This window comes from Cydia pomonella, chromosome 2 (assembly GCF_033807575.1).
Source record: "Cydia pomonella isolate Wapato2018A chromosome 2, ilCydPomo1, whole genome shotgun sequence".
Taxonomy (NCBI): Eukaryota; Metazoa; Arthropoda; class Insecta; order Lepidoptera; family Tortricidae; genus Cydia; species Cydia pomonella.
The window spans coordinates 17685438-17706589 of NC_084704.1; the positions used below are offsets into that span (position 1 = coordinate 17685438).

Consider the following 21152-nt stretch of genomic DNA (forward strand, 5'->3'; position numbering starts at 1 on the left):
ACATGGGTATCCCGATATGTAGCGGACATGCTTCGTAGAGGCAAAACGACAACGTGTCGTGGTTATAGCGCTGAATCGCTTAAACTACTTTAAAGTAGCTAAACACTAAAAAGACGTAATAGGTACTACTTCGATTTAGGTGTTGCTCCGCATGGCAGGTCGCGAATTTGTGTTAGCGAGTAAATTATGAATAAAGTTTACGCTTTTTCGGAAATATCAGCACGGTTACCACGAGTTTTGACATTTACGTTAGGATAGTTTTAAAACGAATACGAGACTTAATCGCGTGAACTTACGTTTATTATATGGCCTGACGTTTCGAACGTGACGTTACGCTCGTGGTAACAGGCAGACTGGCGAGGAATTGTATCAACATCTTGCTGCGCGGGTTTTGCGAACTACCCGCACTTGATCATGATTATTCACTAGTACGCTAAGGTTGTCACTTTGCCTACACACAACACTCACGACATCCGATGGTATGTGTCGGAAAGTTTGGACCAACGTTCCAGTAAAAGAATGTCTTGAGGTAGTTCGGAAGAGGCTCGCTGACAATGAGATAGTGGGGTCAGTCATGGTGTTGCTACGAAACTGTTTAGAGGGAAGCTACTTTTTATACCGACAAAAGCATTATCTCCAGATTGGCGGAGTTGCTATGGGTAGCCCTGTGGCACCGGTTTTAGCAAATATCTGGATGGAGTATTTCGAGGCTAGCATAGATCTGCAACCATGGGTAGTGAAATTATGGAAGCAGTATGTCGATGATGTCTTTTGTATTGTGAAGGGTGTCAAGCAGGAAGTGGAACACACTTCAGTATCTCAATTCCATTCATCCAAAGGTAAAATTCACATATGAACTGGAATCAGAACGTAGTTTGCCTTTTCTGGACGTAAAGGTGATAGGTCGAATGGATGGTTCCCTGGCGCATACTGTCTACAGGAATCATCATCATCCTCGTCACCTACTGTTCGTTGTGAATTCCCTAAAGAACAGAGCGCATGACCTTTGTGACCCTGAATTTCTAGAGAGTGAGTTGTCACATGTTCAGGGGGTTCTTAGGAAAAATGGGTACAGGTTGGACAACCGGCAAGCTAGACGAAAACCGAGGAGGAAGCACCCAGGTGTTGCAAGACGACCGGCATTTATGCCCTATGTCAAGGGAGTGACGGACAAGGTCGGTACTACGGAAGTATTCCATACAGACTGTGTACATGCCGTTGTCCAAGGTGGCGGGGCAACTAAGGTCAGCAAAAGATGTTATCCCTTATCAAACTCCGGGCGCCCCGCGCAGCAAGATGTTGATACAAATCCTCGCCAGTCTGCCTGTGACCACGAGCATAACGTCACGTTCGAAATGTCAGGCCATATAATAAACGTTAGTATACGCGATTAAGTCCCGTATTCGTTTTAAAACTATGAACGAAAATCGTGTTGGTTTAAATCAATATATTTACGTTAGCGTCTGCGTGTACTCGATCACATTCCCTCTTTATTGCACCAATGTTCTATCCATTAGTATGAGCGAGGTGAACTGATGGACAGTCGCTAACGTAAACTGTACCTAATGAGGTATCTACATTAAATTACAATTAGAAAATACTAGTTACAAAAAATACTTATCGAAAGCTAAGTAAAAGCCAGTTTTTTTTACTTACCTTACTGCAAGTGATCCCAAGTTGCCCGGGAAAGTCGTTGATCCACTGTTCTCGCTGATATTTACATTTACGTAGCGCCAGGCGGGTTAAAATTAAATTCTATAAAACAAATAGATACCTAGCGTATAGTTAGACCAAGCTAACTCTGCAGAGAATTTGATAGCGCAGAGCGTGGAAGTGGAAGAAACGTCAAATGTCTATAAAATGATGACTTTTAAAACAACACTTCCACGCTATGTGCTATCAAATCCGCTGCAGAGTTAGCTTGGTCTTGGTTAATCTAAGTTTAAGTGCGTCGTATTGTCTTAGAAGCTATTGTTCTATAATTTCGACGTTACATAGTAGGTACATAATGAATTAACTGCGACACATTAACAGACTAATAGTAGACTTTATACCATTGCAGTAAGGTTTAAGATAGGTCACATAAATGCGCCGTAAATGCATCGGTTTCAACCAGGCAACAAGTTGTCGACATGGGCGATGACTATGATGAGTAGGTACTTTTTGGCTGAATACACAACAGTAGCGACCGCCTAGTGGGTGTCGTTTAGTTAATTGATAGTATCTACGTGTATTAAAAAAATGAGCCCTTGGAAGTTTACATTCTTGCCACGTCGAGAACGATCATCATTTTTAAATCTCCCACTACACACTTCACGCAGCCAATACTTACGTACAACGCTTCGTTGGAATCCAACGAGTTCGTATAAAAGCCATAATTCCAATGTCGACTTAGGTATTTGAAGTTTGTCCTCAGCTAATTTACACTTAACACGGTTCTCACACTGGCACCGGAACCTGACGCGGTGACGAAGACGGTGTGCAAGTGGGAAGGTGCGATGCATTTATATAGCTTTGTCTAGTTCATCTAGTTCACACGCCGTCGTCACCTCCTGATATATCGGATATGGCGCCAGTGGGAAGACCGCCTAATGGATTCAGCAGCTCACGTCTCTCAGCACAGTTCTCATAGTAGTCTCGAGCCCCAACAGCCACACCTCCGCGGGCCCGTCCAACACCAGGTTATACCTCCACTCAATGCATTCTCCGTCTTCCGACATCATGGCTTTGGCCACAGGCAGCCCTAGAGCATTCTGGAAACGGTAAACGTTTATACTGTTGTTGAAAGTGACTTTTTATATTTTTCTTTAACACATCCACTGCCAGCGACCCGCTAGACGGGTTCTCTGTTCGTAACCACTATATTCGGGAAAAAACCAACGATGTTGGGTACAAGCGTAGCTCGTAACTCGCGCCGAGAGTGAATGTGTGCGTGAACTTTTTATGCTTGAGCGGTCTCGTCAGCATACTTCTATTCGGTAATTTATGGATGAGTGTTATAATAGCTATATGCGAAAAGAATAACACATTAAGAATGTTTATCCCACTTTATTGTTTTAAAACATTGCCAATTAAATATCACAATCAATAATAAATCTATTGATATTCTGTATTTTATCATGACCTTTCACATTCTCTAGTCAAATAGTTAATTGAATTGGCATCATTGGTAATTTTATGCCAAATTTCCATCATTTCATATTTCAATTAGATGTTCCCGTCTCATAAAAGACATTATCAGACCAAGGTGTTTTGCTCAGATATAATCAAAGTAAAATGATACCCTTTGCTGGAAAAATATCACAAAAACACTGGAAATAGTTTTAAATAAGTTCCACCAGTCCATCCAAATCTCTCTCCAATCTCTTTCTCCTATTCGCCAACACTTTAGAATAGAGAGTGTCCGTCAATGTCACAAGCACCTTCATTACAGCCTGCCTACTCTCCTGTGTGCGGCAGGACAGCACCATGTGCATGTAATCATCCAGCAGACCGTGGGTTCTGGCATACGGGTGGTTCATCAACAGTATTGTGAAGGCCTGGAAACAATATAATTATATTGCAGATTATGTTTCTGATTATTATTATTATTTTCATTATTTTACAGTTAACAAGACCACATTGATAACCCCATGCAAAAATTAAGAGACTATAAACATAGTATGAGACTGTAGAGAGCTAAATTGACAATCACTATAAACTTTTTCCAAGAGTTTTACATTTTTTATTTATGACGTAAGTCAGGAAAATAGCAATGCTTTTTATCGATATTATCAGACTGTTACTGTATCAATGCGTCATCTTTTCTCAAATTATAAAATATAAAAGTTTTCGTAATTATAGTCATTTTAATTTTCAATCAGTTTAAACCATTGATGTAAGTAAAAGGGGTAGATATGTGACGTTAATAGTTGACAAAACTAAAATCTGGTCCAGCACCCACTCATTTGCAAATACTACACACCATTATAATGTACATGTGCACAACGAGCAACAGGGATAACCAAATATAGTTAACAGTGCTGCGCAAGCGAGACCCCTATATTTTGCGTATTCCTCGAGGTGCAACAGAGAAAAACTAATAACATTATACAAATGTGTAGGCGAGACGTACATACTTCTTACATTGTCGTCTTAAAGTGATATTAAGTCATTTCGATTTTTAAAAAATACAATGATTTGATATTACCTAATCTTAGACCGTCTCTCACTTCAAGCAAATATCTGAGCGAGCGAGTTACACTGAGATTAATATCAAATGATTGACTATCATATTTTTAAAGCATGAAATTGACCCTCGTTTTTTACTTCTGAAACCCTGGTCGACTATTCACTATGTTCAACTAACGTGTCGCCTCGAGAAAACCAGTATAACGATATGATCTCAGTTGATAGGGATCTCGAGGTTCCACTTCTGATGGTTTTTCGGAAAAGACAAGTACGCTTGACAAGAGATATAGTAATCACTGGTAATTCGTAGTTACTCCTGGTATTTATATATTCCAATCGTTCACCGAGCGCACGACTCAAGATAACCAATATAAAAGTGTGAACCTTGTTTATTCATAGTTACGATACGTATACGGATTCACTTATATTGGACAAGTTGTAAGTCATGGGAATAAGCGCCTTCAACGGCGGTCTTTATTAGGTAGCGTCAGGAAACAAATATTTATAAAATATATACGAAATTAAAATAAATAGGCACTTTATTTATTTTATGGAAAACAATTTTTTTTTCGCTAACACAAATAAAATATGTAAAACTGTATGTATTTTATATGTAAAACCGATAGTTTATCTATACAATTCAAAAAAATATGCGGAGAGGGCGGTATAAAAAGGAAAATTATAATGTATGGAGAAAAAAAAATTGTATCAAAAACAAACCGAGCATCATTTTTAATTTTCACAATTCAATCGCTAGGCATTTCCACAGCTGCAGCTCGTTTTAAAATAGAAATAAGTGAAAGTTTTTTCTCTAAACGTTATAGTTTTCATTTTTTTAACGTTAATACTGATTTTGAAGTTATATTTTTTTTTAATCATTCCCTATCGAAGGCGAAATTAGCAATGTCCCACTTTTCTCGATTTGAGACGGCAGCGTGCCCTTACATTAGAATGTTCAATTTAAAGTATTCGTTCTGATTTTCATCGTTTTCATTTTCATCACCTTAGTTGCTCTACAAAGAGGACAAATTAAAACAAATACTCAAACGGTAAATACGTAGTTAGGGAGTTTCGTTCTGTTTATAATCAGCAGTTCCACTACACTAATTGCCAGTTTTTGGATGAAAATGCTTAATTTGTAAACAAAAACCACAAAAATCACTATATGTGTACCTATAAGACTTTAAGTGTTCCCTCAATTCTTCATGGATTCCATCATTAGAACTTTGAACCCGGGACGGGACCATCGGCTTTATTGGCAGGGTCACTGCCCACTAGGCCAGACCAGTCATCATACATTTTACTTGACAAATAGAGATGATTATTATTTATTTCTTTTGTTTATGATAAAAGGTTAAATTTGATTGATCTAATATCTGTTCTAAATATTTTTACACAGTTTTCAACATACATAAATACATCTTAAAACTACACTATAACTTGCATATTAAAATTGTAAATCGAGCTCTCGTTAAAAATGTTGTCCATAGTTTTCCTATTGTTGTACAAGTAGGTACTATTTAGTAATTTTTGATGGACTATTCCCGATATTTGGATTTCAAGTTAATGCAAGATATTGTTTTAACAATACTATCAGAAAAACTGAATTTTTGGTTAACAACCGGTTATTCGTATATTAAAATAAAAACCAGTTACATTCTATAGTTTCAAGGAATAGGAGCACATGATTTAAAAAGTTGCATTATTTATAAAAAAAATTGCTGACTCTACAATGCATGAAGTGGGCAGGCCTACTTGACACTCGGATAAACGTGTTACTCACATGGGTAATGCATTATTTAGCTGTCGCGCTCACTCAATAACAAGGAAATTTTTAATTTTATTTAGAAAAAAATATGTTTTCAAATGTTATAACAGTACTTACGAATGAAAAGTGATACCGTGAGCTTTGTTTTTGTGCTTGGAGCTATTGAAGCACTGGAAAAAGGCGCAACACGGCATTCTTTGGCAATATTTTATCGAATTTGATGACAATGTTGACACTTCAGCGTCACCCGTACGACTAATTCAATATAGGTCCCGGAACCTATATTTTGTGGCTCACGATCGAGCGCCTGGTACCTCATCTACCCCTATTACGTACATCAATGGTTTAAACGGATTAAATTTTCCGTTGACATTAAATCAAATCATTGACCGTTGGATACAGTATGTATCGAAGAAGTATACATCGTTTGAGGTTTTATTTAATTAAGAGACTAATAAAAAAAACGATCGTATCGTCGATAATATCGATAAATAGTCTTGTTCTCCCCCTACAATCCACACCAAAAATTCCGGGCCCTAGACATAGACATATATTTTCCTGTAAGCCAAGCTCAATATTGGGCATGCATAAATAACCAGTAACTTAGTAAGGTGATATTGGTCATGTGGTTCAGTCAATAGTCTTCATTAATAGAGGATATTACGCAAAACTCTGCGTAGGGGGCGCCCCTAGCACGTACTGAGGGAGTGAGGGCCTACCACGACGAAAATCAAAGTCACTCTTGCATATTCACGTTTTTGTCGACCGGTCTGGCCTAGTGGGTGGTGAATCTGCCTATAAAGCCGATGGTGCCGGATTCAAATTCTGGTAAGGGCATTTATTCATGTGATGAGCATGGATATTTGTTCCTGAGTCATGGGTGTTTTATATGTATTTAAGTATTTATGAATATTTATATATTAATTATATTATATATATCGTTGTCTAACTACCCTCAATACAAGCCTTATTGAGCTTACCGAGGGACTTAGTCAAATTGTGTAATAATGTCCTATAATATTTATTATTATTATTTATTTATTTATTTTTTATTTATATTCGAGCGATAAAGAGGCAGATAACAAAATTTCGATTTTTGCGTTTCGCGGTAGGCCTCTGTAAACTAACCGCCTGGATGCATCAATGTCACAGTGAAAATTTCTCAAACAACTTTTAAAGGCATAGTATGTATTAGTTACTCTAGGGTTCACGATATGTGACAGAGCTGCTCTCTGGCGATAGAACATTGCAATAATACTCCCTATTTACTCTTATTTTTGCAATTTAATCAATTTAATGGCTAAAAACTGAAAACACATATATTCAAATTATTTATTTAAAATTAAAAATAATTTAAATTAAAAAAATGTCTTACCTTCAAATAAAATTTTAACCTCTCAGTATTAGTTTCTTCACTATACATACATCTCCTATTATCCCTAATGGTACTCTTTGTAAGGATATATAAGAGCTTATCCCAATTATGAGAATAAATGGCAGACCACACACATTTGAAAAAAACATTTTTCATAAACAATGTAGACCTAGGCTCATGTTTGTGGAACTGATTGTGCGCATCCTGGAGATTCAGTAGGCTGCGGTGACATGCTTCCTTCTCCCATTTAGTTGAGTTTCTAATAAATTTTGTTACTTTTTGCTGGAAAATAAAATGAATGATGAATATAAGGATCATAAAAAAAAGTATTATAAAAATAATTAGAATATGTCAAATGGATCAAAAATGCATAGCTATCATGACCTGCTTAAAAAAGTAGGTATTAATTATTATGAAATTCTAACTAACTATCAATCTACAGAATTTAATTTCAGTACGATTTAGTACCTTGTCATAGTGACAAGCAATATAAAAGTCGCTAGGGACCTCATACTATTGTTACTGTCACAAAATAGTATTTAAATTAAACTCCTCAACTGTAGAACGTACTCACAAGAGTCATGAGGCACCCAAAAGATTTCAAGAAGACCAGATCATCAAAGATTAAAATGAATTACTATAAACTTTTCTGTAATTTACCTATAGTCTGGCAAACAACTTGTCAGTGAGTAAAAACCAGGAAAATTATACTGATCCCTTTCTTTAGGGTGCTAGCATAAGACAAAGACAGGGAGGGAGGAGGGAGTAGGTACGCTCAGGTATGCGACGCTGGGCTATTGGCCAACACCTCAAGTCCATCATACACGTCCCTGCCGTCCCTATATCTGCACACCCAGTGTTTCATTGGTGGGTGGGTCCCCCCCCCCCCCCCCGGGCAATGCTAGTGGTCGGAACGGGCGTCGCTATTTTTATCAACTTACCCCGGACCACTAGTAGCTAAGTATGAGGGCCTCGCCTGGTGTAGACCACGCCAAGTGATGTGGCACCCCCACCCGCCAGGTGTTCCTTTTCCTACCCTAGAATTCCAGTCTTAATCACGTGTTCCAAAATGTCACTTCCTGTCTTCTATTCCCGTCTCACCTTTCCTTCTCCTGGGGTTTGCAGTCCGGAGCCTGAATGTGCGGAATGATATTCCGCATACTTGGGACCCGGAATGCAAACCCTAATACACCATTCCTACTCCACTCCAAGAGGAGACAACCTCTACTAAAAAACCCCAATCCAAGGTGGACCAATCATGCCGAGAGATGCGTGGCTGAGGGGGAGCTCAGTCGCTAACGATGACCCTCGATACCGGGCAACCTCGAGGTGTATTTTGCCTTATTCCGGCAAGCGGGTCTCTGCTGGAAACTGACCACATTTTTCCCTAGCTTCTCGTGGGATTTGTACGGAGAACGCAAACAAAAAAATTGAAGGTAGGAAGTCCTATGCCTGGAACTAATGCCCCTGATGGTAGGTGCGAAAGACTGCCCAAACATCGGAGCAAGCCATGGAGAGAGTGGAGAGCGCCAATACGGTTGAAAGGAGCGATACTCATTGCCCAAACAACCCAACGGAAGCTCCCAACCCTGAGACACGTAAGTCCGTCAAGAAATTGACGGGCTCTGCGAAGGGCCGCTACAAAGCTCTTAGAGGAGACGTCACCGCAGGGTAACATTTGTAAGAACCCAAGGATGACTGTGACCCCCCAACCCCAACCTTCACAACCTTACAACGAGGTCCTCGGCCAAGTCCGAGTCGGAAACAAGGATTCCAAGCCGATGAGTGTCGCGCAATTAGAGTCTCTCTGCAACAACATCTTGCTAAAGATTGGAGATGGACGAGAGACCGAAGTTCAAAGGTTACGCATACAAGCCAGGCTAGTTACTCATCACCTGTAGTGATCAAAGATCAAAAGCCTGGCTTGAACATATAACACCTTCCCTAAAACCATGGCCAGAAGCCAACCTTGGGGTCATCTATGAAAATGAGCTTCCCAAGCCGAACATAGGGATGGTGTTTATTCCAGAGATAGACGACTCCAAGGTACAGCAGTCGCTATCTCTACTCTATGCACAGAATCAGGGGCTGTACACAGAGTACTGGAAGATTCTCCACACCAAAGTTATCCCTGTCTCTAGACGACTTGTCTGTGGAGAATCTACAGAAAAAGGGCCCTAAAGCCAAACTTAGGTTTCCGGGAGGTCCAGTTTCGGCTAAAGGGCCACCAAAGACCCAACAGACCGAAATTCAACCTACCCAAGACCCACCACCGCAGGCTGCAAACCCTACCCCACCCACCACCATATCCCAAAAGCCTGCCCGAAAGGTGCCTTCTGGTCCAAAACAGGCGGCTCCCTCAACCTCCAATCCCACTCCAGGACCATCGGGCATGCAGCGGTTTCTCGCCAACCGGGGAGGCTACAGGGGCAATAACCGCCCAAGGGATAGTGGGGACCGAAGACGCCACCAAGGGCACACCAGTGCCCAGCGCGGTGCCAAGTAAAGATGACGCTTTAGAGGGTAGGGGGTGAGGTTCCTGCAGGCCAATTTACACCACGCCATAGCGGCCACAGCAGTCGTGGAAAAACTTTTTGGCGAAAATGGCCTGGACATTGCCCTCATACAAGAACCATGGATCAACACTAAGTCCATGGCATCAGGACTGAACAGAGCAGGAAAGGTACTGATCTACGAAAAAGGTGCCAAACCGAGAGCCTGCATCGTATTTAACAAAAATATTAACTTCTTGCCTGTTACAGAACTATGCAGTGAAGACCAAGTAGCTGCCTACGTCGATATCAAAGGGAGAGGACCACTCAAGGTAATAGTCTGCTCCGCCTACCTGCCCAGAGAGAAGCAAGATCCCACAGTAGAACTGACTATAGTGCTGGAGTACGCTCAAGCACAAAAGGCGGAACTTATTGTGGGATGTGACGCCAACGCCCACCACACCATCTGGGGGAGCACTGGAATCAACAAAAGGGGTGAGTTACTACTTATCCCAATTTATTTTTACCAATACTTGTTGAATAAGGGCAATACGCCCACCTTCGTAACTAGAGCTAGGCAAGAAGTATTAGATATAACCTTCGCTACTAGAAAAGCGGCAAGCTGCCTAGCCAACTGGCGTGTCAGCAGCGAAAATTTAATGTCGGACCACAAACATCTTTTGTTCAGTGTTAAAGGCTCTCTAGATAGGGAACCACTTACGCGTAGAAATCCAAAAGAAACGTCATGGGAAGCCTATAAGGCCGACCTCGAAAAACGTCTAAAGGATGTCCCAAAATATGTCAACACACCAGACTCTCTCAACATGGCAGTTCATTTAATATCTGAAGGCATAAGTAGGGCCTACGAACAAAGCTATCCGCTGAAAGAGTCAAAAACTACTAACACAACGACGTAGTGGAACAAAAGGCTAGAAAACCTCCGTAGGTCTACACGTCGCATATTCAATCACTCGAGCACACCGAATGAGTGGGAAAGGTACGGCAGAGCGTTGACTGAATATCATAAACAAAACAGGAAGGCAAAAAGAAGGTCATGGAGAAGGTTCTGCGAATAGATTGCCCAAACTCACAAAGGAGCGAGAATTCACAAAATACTCTCCAAGACACCAACCAACTACCTCGGTCTCCTTAAAAAACCATATGGCACATTTACGAACACAGAAGAGGAAACTTCTGGACTTGCTCAGAGGCACCCACTTCCCCGGTTCGTATTCAACCAGTAATACACAACTTTGCGCCCAAAGGTATCCTCAAATCCACAGGGCAAGCAATATCGACTGGAATTTGGCAACTAACATCTGTAGACCAAACAAAATTAAATGGGCATTGGAAAAATTTAAACCATTTAAATCAGCGGGAGAAGATGGAGTGTTTCCGGCACTTTTACAGCAAGGACAGGACCGCGTGGGGAATTATACCAGATAAATGGACTCGGGTCAAGGTACGATTTATATCAAAAGCAGGGAAAAAGGACTACTCACAGCCTAAATCCTTCAGACCTATCAGTCTAACATCGTTCCTACTAAAAACGATGGAAAGAATAGTCGATCAGCACATTAGAGCCAAATACCTGGTGGAAAGACCACTAAGCGTAAACCAACATGTTTACCAAAAAGGAAAATCTACGGAGACTGCCCTACTCGACCTGGTTGACAAGGTGCAGAAAACCCTAGAGGACAAGCAAACCGCTCCATATGCGTTCCTTGATGCAGAGGGTGCTTTGGACAATACGCCCACAGAGACCATACTCAATGGTATGAAATCAAAGGGAGTTGACGAAACCACCACCAGATGGGTACATAACATGCTCTCTCAAAACTATAGAGCATGAATTTTATACCACAAAAGGGTGCCCACAAGAAGGCGTTCCTTCCCCTCTATTATGGACTCTAGCAGTGGATCAACTTCTTGCGATTATGTTAGGCCAAGACTATACACACAAGGATATGCCGACGACCTTATAGTCATTATCAAAGGCCCTTGCCTCCACACGATATCCAACCTAATGCAAGGAGCTCTAAACACAATATTCAAATGGTGTAGAGAAAATTACATGTCCATTAATCCGAGCAAGAATGTGATAGTACCATTCACAAGGAAACGAAAGCTCGAAAAACTCACAGAACCAAAACTTAATGGACAAATAATACCGTTCTCAGACGAGGTCAAGGACCTAGGGGTCACTTTTGATCAAAAGTTAACTTAGAACCGTCACCTGAGAAATATTATACAAAAAGCAAAAATGGACATGTGGTCATGCTGTCGAACGGCAGGAGCAAGATGGGGCATAAGACCCAAAATTGCTATGTGGTTATACACAGCGGTAGTGAGGCCCATTATTACCTACGCCTCCGCAGTCTGGTGTAACAAAATCAGCCAAAAGACGTTAATAGAAACTCTATGCAGCCTGCAACGCACGGCTTGTTTAACAGCAACAGGTGCCTTCTCCTCGACACCGGGGCGGCCCTAGACGCACTGCTGGACATTATACCACTCCACTTGCAAATTCAAAAGGAGGCCAAACAGTGCGTCTACAGAATATGCACGCTAAACAGGCCAAAATGGCGCTCTGAAGCATTAACCAAACTAAAGGCCTGGGTTTTTGCAAATAGAACCCTTAGCATGCCCACGGATGACACGCACACTGAATGTCATTTGACTAAACTGTACACAGTCGAAATTCCTCCTAGAGACAAATGGACCAACGACCAAATGTACGTCGAAGAGAGAAGCCATATTTGGTACACTGATGGTTCCAAGAAAGGCAGTGATGTAGGATGTGGGATCTATGGTGAGAGACCTAAGTTCAGAGATAGCGTCAGCATGGGCACACAGGCCTCAATCTTCCAGGCAGAAGTTTACGCCAACAACAAATGTGCGGAGATTAACCTGGACAGAAACCTAAGACACCAACATATCTATATCAACTCAGACAGCCAGGCTGCTCTGCTGGCACTAGAATCCCTTGAGTCAAACTCAAAACTAGTCCAGAACTGTAAAACAAACCTAAATGCACTGACTAACTCCAACAAAGTCATACTTAGATGGGTACCAGGGCACTCCGACATTAACGGAAATGAAGAAGCGGACGAACTTGCTAGAAAGGGCGCAGACACACCCCTGGTCGGCCCAGAACCGTTCTGTGGAATCACAAAACGGGATGCATATTCTCTGCTCAGCAACTTAGAAAAAACAAGAGCAATCGATTGGTGGAAGTTCCTCAAAGGACAAGAACACTCGAAAGTTCTAATCAAAGGGTTCAACAACAAATTTGCTAAGGAGCTTTTAGAGCTCAAAAGAAAACCTGCGTGGTGACCAGAATATTGACTGGACACTGTAAGTTGAACAAACACATGTTTCAAATTGGGAAGAAACAAGATGCGACATGCAGGTTCTGCAAGGAGCCAGAGGAGACTGCAATGCACATTCTCTGTTCCTGTGGACCACTAATGCCAAAAAGAAGTACCCACTTAGGGCAGCACGTATTGCATTGCAACCCTATGAGATACAGAACATTACGGCCCAAAGAATCTGGAATTTCCTGGACTCAACGGGCATCAGTAATGAACTTTAATACATTCATTGCCGGTTACCCACCTGGTGGGCACTCGTGAATTTTGTTCAGATGCCGGACAACCCGCTGGGCGGGTTGTTTTGTACGCAGCTATAGACCACCGATTTCTAGGGTAGTGCGCCGTTTTTTGTCTGGCAGTGAATGTGTTAAAGGGCTGTCACAATAGATCACTACCTGGTCGACGTGGCACTCAAAGGCCCACAAACCCCAATAATAATAATAAGACAAAGACAGTATGTTTGAAATGAGAAAGTCCTGGACAAAGCTATAGTTTCAAAGTTAATACCACAAAAATACGAACATTTTCAGTGCAAAAGGCTTTTTGTGATGGCGATGTTGCCTCTATAGGACCCAGTCAAAAAGTGACAAGTGACACTTTGGAAAAACCAGTTTTTACGAAAAAAAGGAACCAATTCATTTTAAGAGATAGTTTTACCAGTACCATTTACTTTTTATGTACAAATCCATTCAAATAAGTTTTTCCATAAAAAAATATTTTTGGTACAAGCTTTTATTACTGACTACTTTCCTTTCCACAGGCAACTAATACTCATTGAGACAATTCTAACAACCCCAAACACAAACACAATTAGTTGGCGTTCTATGTCCCAGAGTTCCCATGGCCACCTCCTGTCTCCATCATCAGGTCAGGTCACATTTATAATGTTGGATTGTCATCCTATATATATATATATATATATGTATGCAAAAGTTCAGCTCAATCAGAAACCGGGAAGTGTGTCAAATTAGCTATCAAGAGTTGACCTACACTAACATACATACATGCTAGTCATGCTAACAGGGTAAATTAAAAGCTTGTACAGTAAGCGTCAAATACTTTGTAGCAACCAAAGTAGCCAAATAGTTCGGTACACCATATATTTAGTATGGTGTACCGAACTATTTGGCCACATTGACTGCTACAAAGTATTTGACGCTGACTGTACCTAATAATAAAAAAATAATAAACAATTTTTTTTTTTTGGCAAAATTGACCTTAACTGATATAGCTTAAATATTTTTCTTCTTTTGGTCTCAGAAATGCGTGGTTAAAATCTTTCGGGTTCCTGGTGAACATGTTGTATTCTACAAAACTTTGGGCCAAATCTCATAATATTAGGATCCATAACCAATCTTAGGAACTCCTCGAATTTATAACCGCAATGTCTGGTGATTAGGATGAGAATGACACTAGTCTCTTTTTTATTCCATAGACTAAAATTACATTTCATGTGTTGCTAGTATGTCTTATAAATAGTGATGTACTAAAACCGTTACTAACCTAAAATAAATTATTATCAGGAGGTACTTATATAGGTACACCATTTTGAGGTGTTTAGAAATTTTGTATTCAGGTAGTAGATGGGCGATTAGGATCCGTGTAAGTATATGCTATTTGCCATTCCTTACCCGCAGCAGCAACAATTACGTCCTGCCATCTGGCTAGTGGATGTCCTCTCTTTAACTGTAGCAAAAGACAAAAACAAATGGAAACAGCTGGAGGAGGCTTTTACCCAGGAGGGGTCTACAGCAGAAAAAAAAAAATTTATAAATATATATTATATTTATTTATTTGGAGCCTGTCGTGTCCCACTGTTGGGCAAAGGCCTCTCCCCAATCTCTCCACTGATCTCTGTCCAGTGCTATGTCTGGTCACTCCTTCAAGAAGGAGTCCAGTTCATCCCGCCATCGCCGGTGAGGTCTGCCAGATCCCCGATTCGAGTTTTCGGGCTCCCACTCTGTAGTGACTTTGCCCCACAACTCATTCGGCATTCGGCAGACGTGACCAGCCCAATCCCATTTTAGCTTGGCCGCTTTCCGAGCTACATCGATGATTTGTGTCTTGGAGCGCAGCATGGTGTTCCGGACTCGATCCACCAATTTGACGTTCCATGGCTCGTTGGCAAACTCCGAGTTTGGACTACTGAGCTTTAGTCAAAGACCAAGTCTGTGCCCTGTAGGTTAGAACTGGGAGTATGCACATGTCCATGAGCTTCCGTTTGAGATATATCGGAAGATTACCTTTCATCAGGTGTTTCATGGACCAATAGCTCCTCCAGGCGTTTTCAATCCGTCTTTCGACCTCTTTTTCCTGACGCGCCTGGAAGGAGACTAATTGGCCCAAATAAATGTACTCGTGGACATATGCAATGTGTTCTCCATTTATCTCTAGCCTACGTGGTGTGTGGTCATAAGCTTGGTCTTTGACATATTCTTCTTCAGTCCAATCTCGAGGCTTGCGATGCTTAGTTCTTCAAGCATTTGTTGTAGCTCGGAAGCAGTTGAAGAGAAAATGACAATGTCGTCAGCAAACCACAGATTAGTTAATCTGCGATTATAAATATTTATATCAAACGATAAAATTCTCTGTGGAATATCGAAGCTCTAATAATAATAATAATATTCTATTATCAATAAAACAATAATGCAACAGACGTAACAAAATAATAACTAATATCAACAAACTTAGCTTCGCTTAGCTTTTTAGCAATAAGACCGCCTGTAGTTAATTGTAATTTGTGTTCTCTTTGTATTCTCATTTTCCATATGTGGTGTACAATAAGAATATTTATAAATAATAAATTAATTAATAAATTTTCTTTATTTCAGACTTTTGTTGTCCATAGACTTATCAGTATTGTGAATTGATTATTATTATTATTAACTTGACAAAAACAGTCAACAAAAACGAGAGAAAACACACTGAACACATCCAATCACTATACGAGTAAAGTAACAAATGTCGAATATGTAAACCAAAAATACCAAAATGGTGTTGCGTCCGGTTGGCAATATGACAAATGTCATTTTTAAATGTTTGTGTGGATTAGTAGTGAGTAGATTTCATTTATTGTTAATTTTGAATCTAAAATTAATTTAATATAAATTGGTTAATAGCCGGGTCCACACAGAGCTAGCATACGCGCGAGGCAACTTCCTCACGCACAACGCACGTATTGTGCGTGTGGAAATTGCCTCACGCGTATGCTCGCTCTGTGTGGATCCGGCTATTCACAAACTGAAATCAAAGATCAGCACTGTTTGTTATAAGCTGGTCACATTATTCCTACGTTTGATATTTGTGGTTGTTATTTCAGTCTATGGAATAAAAAAAACTGATCGTTTTTGCAAATTTTATTATTAAATAAAACCGGCCAAGAGCATGTCGGGCCAGGCTCAGTGTAGGGTTCCGTAGTTACTCTTCCGTCACAATAAGCTAAACTGGAGCTTAAATTATAGTAAATTGTTAACCAAGGGATGAAACGGTACCTTTCAATTTGCATAATCAGTACCTAATTAAAAAGTAAGTCTTTTTACTATGAAGGGGAAACTTTTTGCGATAACTCAAAAACAGCTAAACTGATCATGTCCGCTATAGTTTTCATTTAATGTCTTTCTTAAGCTCTACTTCCACGATTTTTTTCATATTTTTTGGACCTATGGTTCAAAAGTTAGAGGGGGGGACACATTTTTTTTTTCTTTCTGAGTGATTAACTCCGAATATATTCACTTTATCAAAAAATGTTTCTTAAAAACCCCTATTAGTTTTGAAAGACCTTTCCAACGATATCCCACACTCTAGGGTTGAAGCGAAAAAAAATTTCACCCTCACTTTACGAGTAGGGAAGGTACCCTAAAAAAAATTATTTTTTTACATTTTATTGTACGACTTTGTTGATTTATATATCCATGCCGAATTTCAGCTTTCTAGAACTAACGACCACGGAGCAAAGCCTCGGACAGACAGACAGACAGACAGATAGACAGACGGACATGGCGAAACTATAAGGGTTCCTAGTTGACTACGGAACCCTAAAAAGGCTTGAATAAACAAACACTAAATCTATCGAGCTAAAACATTTACTTTACCGTCATATTTAAATAGTTATTTACGATACAAGTGCGAAAAATAGGAAATTCGCAACGGTGATAAATTAAAAGACGACCGAAGGAAGTGTTTTATATCGACAAGAGTTGCGAATTGCCTATTGTACAACGTTTTACGGTACGTATGACCCTTTAAATTTTCGACATAGGCATGGAAAATGCTTATTCCGGCACCAATGCGGGAACGTAGCACCATATGTACTGAAAAAGAATCAAAAGTAATATGAACGTACTCACCACAGCTTTGAAAGGTACAAAGTATAACTTTTCAATATCTCGTTGTTGCATTGTATGATTCAGTCTCGTTATTATTATATAAATCACAGCTAAATTAAAAGACGAAGGACCTATCAATTACTAACGTGGTAAACGCAAAGACAAATAAGAAGCACGACAAACGAGACGCACGGCGTGCATCTGACTTGTGACGTTTGTGACTGTTTACAATTGATTTGACATTGACAGTTAAAGTGTTACACTATACATAATCAAAAAACTACCAATACCTTTGTTCTCTGGATTTCACTACTGGGGACTTGCAACCAATGAGGGCCAAAGCATGGAGATATAAAGTGGAGTACGCTCTAACTTTTTTGTCATACTAAATTAAACCTTATCACAGAAAGGTGTTCTTACCAGACTAGAGAAAACGGGCCACTTGAGATAGCAAAGGTGGGGCGCAGTGTCTCACTCGCACATGTTGTCAATGTTAACCTTTTGAACGCTTTCTCTATCGCATCAAAACGTGGCATACTCGCCAAGATATACTTATGTTGGAGCTAGTGCAGAAGTCATATCTCAGGGCGTTATACAAAAAGATACACACCTATTATCCGTACATGTACCCTACTCTATTTCTGCAGGGACATCTAGGGTACGACTCGCTCCAGTTACGTAGGTTGCTCTCTTTAGCAAAATTCTCAATCGGTGTTATTAGAAACACAATTGATAGCGTAGCCCTTGTAGAGGCCTTCATGCGATTATTTACTCGCGCGCGGCGTCACCCGCTGTTAGCGGAACGCGTGGCGCGCACGCGGGCGCACGCACAGGCGCCGGTCGCGCGCGCGCATGCTCTACTCAACTCCGTGCTTGAGGCACACCCGGAGTGTGACTTGTTTGTGAGTGCAATCGGATGACTGAGTGTAAGAGAGTGATAGAGCGAGAGACGCCTGTAAGTAGTATTATATAATGTGATTATGTAGATACTTTTGTACTCAATGTAAAAATATTACTGTCTCCCAATTTGTGCCGCTGTGCTTTAGCTGTTAAGGTACAATTGTAAACTGAATAAATAAATAAATAAACAACAATAAATATTTTAGAGATATTTCAAAATCATTGAGGTATAGAGTTTGACCAGCGAGTCGCTGCACAAGCGTTTTTAGAGAATTCTATATATGGCAATAATTTTAGCTGTCAAAAGTGTCAAAAATATTGTCAAACGAGTTTACACATAACCTAGATTCTCATGTTAGTTCCTTCGTTACGGAAGTTTATATCGTATTATAATGGCTAAACCGATTAGAAGCAGTGTGAGGAGCATGTTATTTACGATAATCAGTAACTATAATCAAGTTCGACACGACGAAAATGAGAGATTACTAGAAAAGAAGCGAATATTGGACGAAATCATTCAGGCGACCGGTAAGTCATTATCAAACAATGTTGATGCTTCTTGTAGCAAATTTTAATTTACGAGATAGGAACATTTGTTTGTATTACTAAACTTATGATTTATTTATATTACAGCGGGCGTAGATGACGAAAATGTTAGAGAAACTATTGAAAAACTAGCAAGAGAACTGAAGAATGTTATTGATAATAACGCATCAGAATCAAGTTATTTAGAGAAAGTGTCTACTATGACAGGTAATATAAATAATCTATATTTTCACATCTAGGTTTATTAATATTTTAGTGTTCTTTTGTTAAAATTCCTATTGATAAAACTGTTTTTTTTTTCAGGTGTAAGCATTCGTACACTACGCACAATTAAAAAAGAGGGCTCTATTAACCAAGGCCAATGGAATACGCCAGGGAAAAAACGACCCCGGCCACCAACTGTGTCAAATTTAGACAATTTTGATGTGTCAGCCATTCGTAATAAAATTAACGAGTTTTATTGCGTCAAAAAGCAGGTACCTACTCTAAGAGCCTTACATGCGGATTTGAAAGAATCTATAGGATTCTCAGGATGTTGTGAAACACTGAGAAAAATACTACACGAGAACGGATTTGAGTTTAAAAAAAATAAAGAAGAGCGCTCCATCCTCATGGAAAAGTTTGAAATATCTGGGTGGAGGCAAAGGTTTCTTAGAGCTATACATAAAAAACAGCAAGAAGGAAAAAAAATTGTGTATCTTGATGAGACATATGTCCATCAAAATTATAGACCAAAGAAGTCATGGCAAGGGCCTTCAACTTCCGGTTTAGTTGAAAAAATTTCCTCGGGTAAGCGGCATATTATAGTGCATGCTGGATCAGAGCAAGGATTTGTGCCAAATGCTTTGCTTGTTTTTTAGCACAAAATCCAAAGCAGCTGACTATCATGATGACATGAACAGTTCAAATTTTTTAAAGTGGCTACGAGAAATGTTAATCCCAAATTTGTCTGAGCCCAGTATAATTGTTATGGACAATGCCAGTTACCATGTAACACAAATAAATAAGCCTCCAACCATGCACAGCTTAAAGGCTGACATTCAAAAATGGCTAAGGGAAAATAATATCCCATATGAAGCGTGTTTCAAAAAGGAAGAATTGATGTGCCTTGTCGAGGAAAATAAAATTGGTCCCATATATGCAGCAGAGGAGTTATTGAAGCAGCATGGGCATGAGGTCCTTAAATTGCCTCCATACCATTGCGATCTAAACGCTATTGAGTTGATATGGAGCCTCACAAAGCGAAAAATAGCCAGCAGAAATGTGGGGCTACCGGGTTCAGATACGGAAAACTTGATCCGGGAATGTTTTGCAATGATTACCCCGGAAGATTGGAAAAAATGTACAGACCATGTAATAAATGTGGAACGAAAATACAAGTCTAAGGACAACATTACAGACACTGAACTAGCTCCATTCATAATAGAAGTTCGGGAAAGTGACAATGACAGTGACAGTTCTCTGTGAGGCATTGAATTTCTTGAATCCGATTTTGATTATGAATCTTAAATAAATAGGCACCTTCTTTATAAACTAACAATATTAAAACTAGATTGTGTTTTCTTTCACCTTACTACCTTCAGTTCAGCTCCATTATACAATATGTCACTTTTTTATTATTACTAACGGGAAGCATAAATATTTCCCTTGTGAAGGTTTACTTTACTAGCACAAGGGAAATATTTATGCTTAATAAATAATCGCCTGTAATTAACCCGAGTTCAAAACTTCAAAATAAAACACAAATGAAGTAATTTTTAATCCTATCAAAAATATAAATGTCATATGAGAACCAAGTTATATTAAGTTAAGTTATATTATGACATATGCCTTGGTTGTTGACTTCAACGACCAAAGAAATGAGATCTAAAGGGTGCCGTTTAATGGTCAGGCCTGAAATTTATTTGTAACAACAAAGTATCATTTTCTATAACTTATCGTTTTTTAGTATCTCTGATAATAATGATAACTATTCAATCATATTTTTAATTTTTAAGTGGGCTAAATTAGAGGTCAGGGTTTTAATTGCATTCCAACGATATCCTCAGTCTGTTTACTGTATTAAATTTACAGTCTGCTACGTTGCAGACTTCAGTCTGTCACTAATCAAAACAAAAATTAATTACGTATGAATTACCAAGTATCAAATTACTTTTCTTGCACTATGCTTCGTGTTACCAGTTAAAGATTTTTTGAATTTGC

The 21152-nt window shown here is 39.7% G+C and overlaps 2 protein-coding genes across 2 annotated transcripts in view; both read right to left on the reverse strand.

The window, feature by feature from the left end:
- Positions 1-21152, reverse strand: part of LOC133515551 (dynein axonemal heavy chain 2-like) — a 104131-nt gene that overhangs the window by 49005 nt on the left and 33974 nt on the right. Inside the window, 2 exon segments of the mRNA XM_061848107.1 lie at positions 1657-1755; positions 2610-2753. Of these exon segments, the coding sequence (XP_061704091.1) occupies positions 1657-1755; positions 2610-2753 (243 nt within the window).
- On the reverse strand, positions 3034-17777 carry LOC133515559 (uncharacterized). Its single transcript, XM_061848119.1, has 3 exons — positions 17526-17777; positions 7314-7595; positions 3034-3539 (listed from the first exon to the last, which is right to left on the reverse strand). The coding sequence occupies exons 1-3, from the start codon at positions 17574-17576 to the stop codon at positions 3324-3326; spliced, it is 549 nt and encodes a 182-aa protein (XP_061704103.1). The 5' UTR covers positions 17577-17777; the 3' UTR covers positions 3034-3323.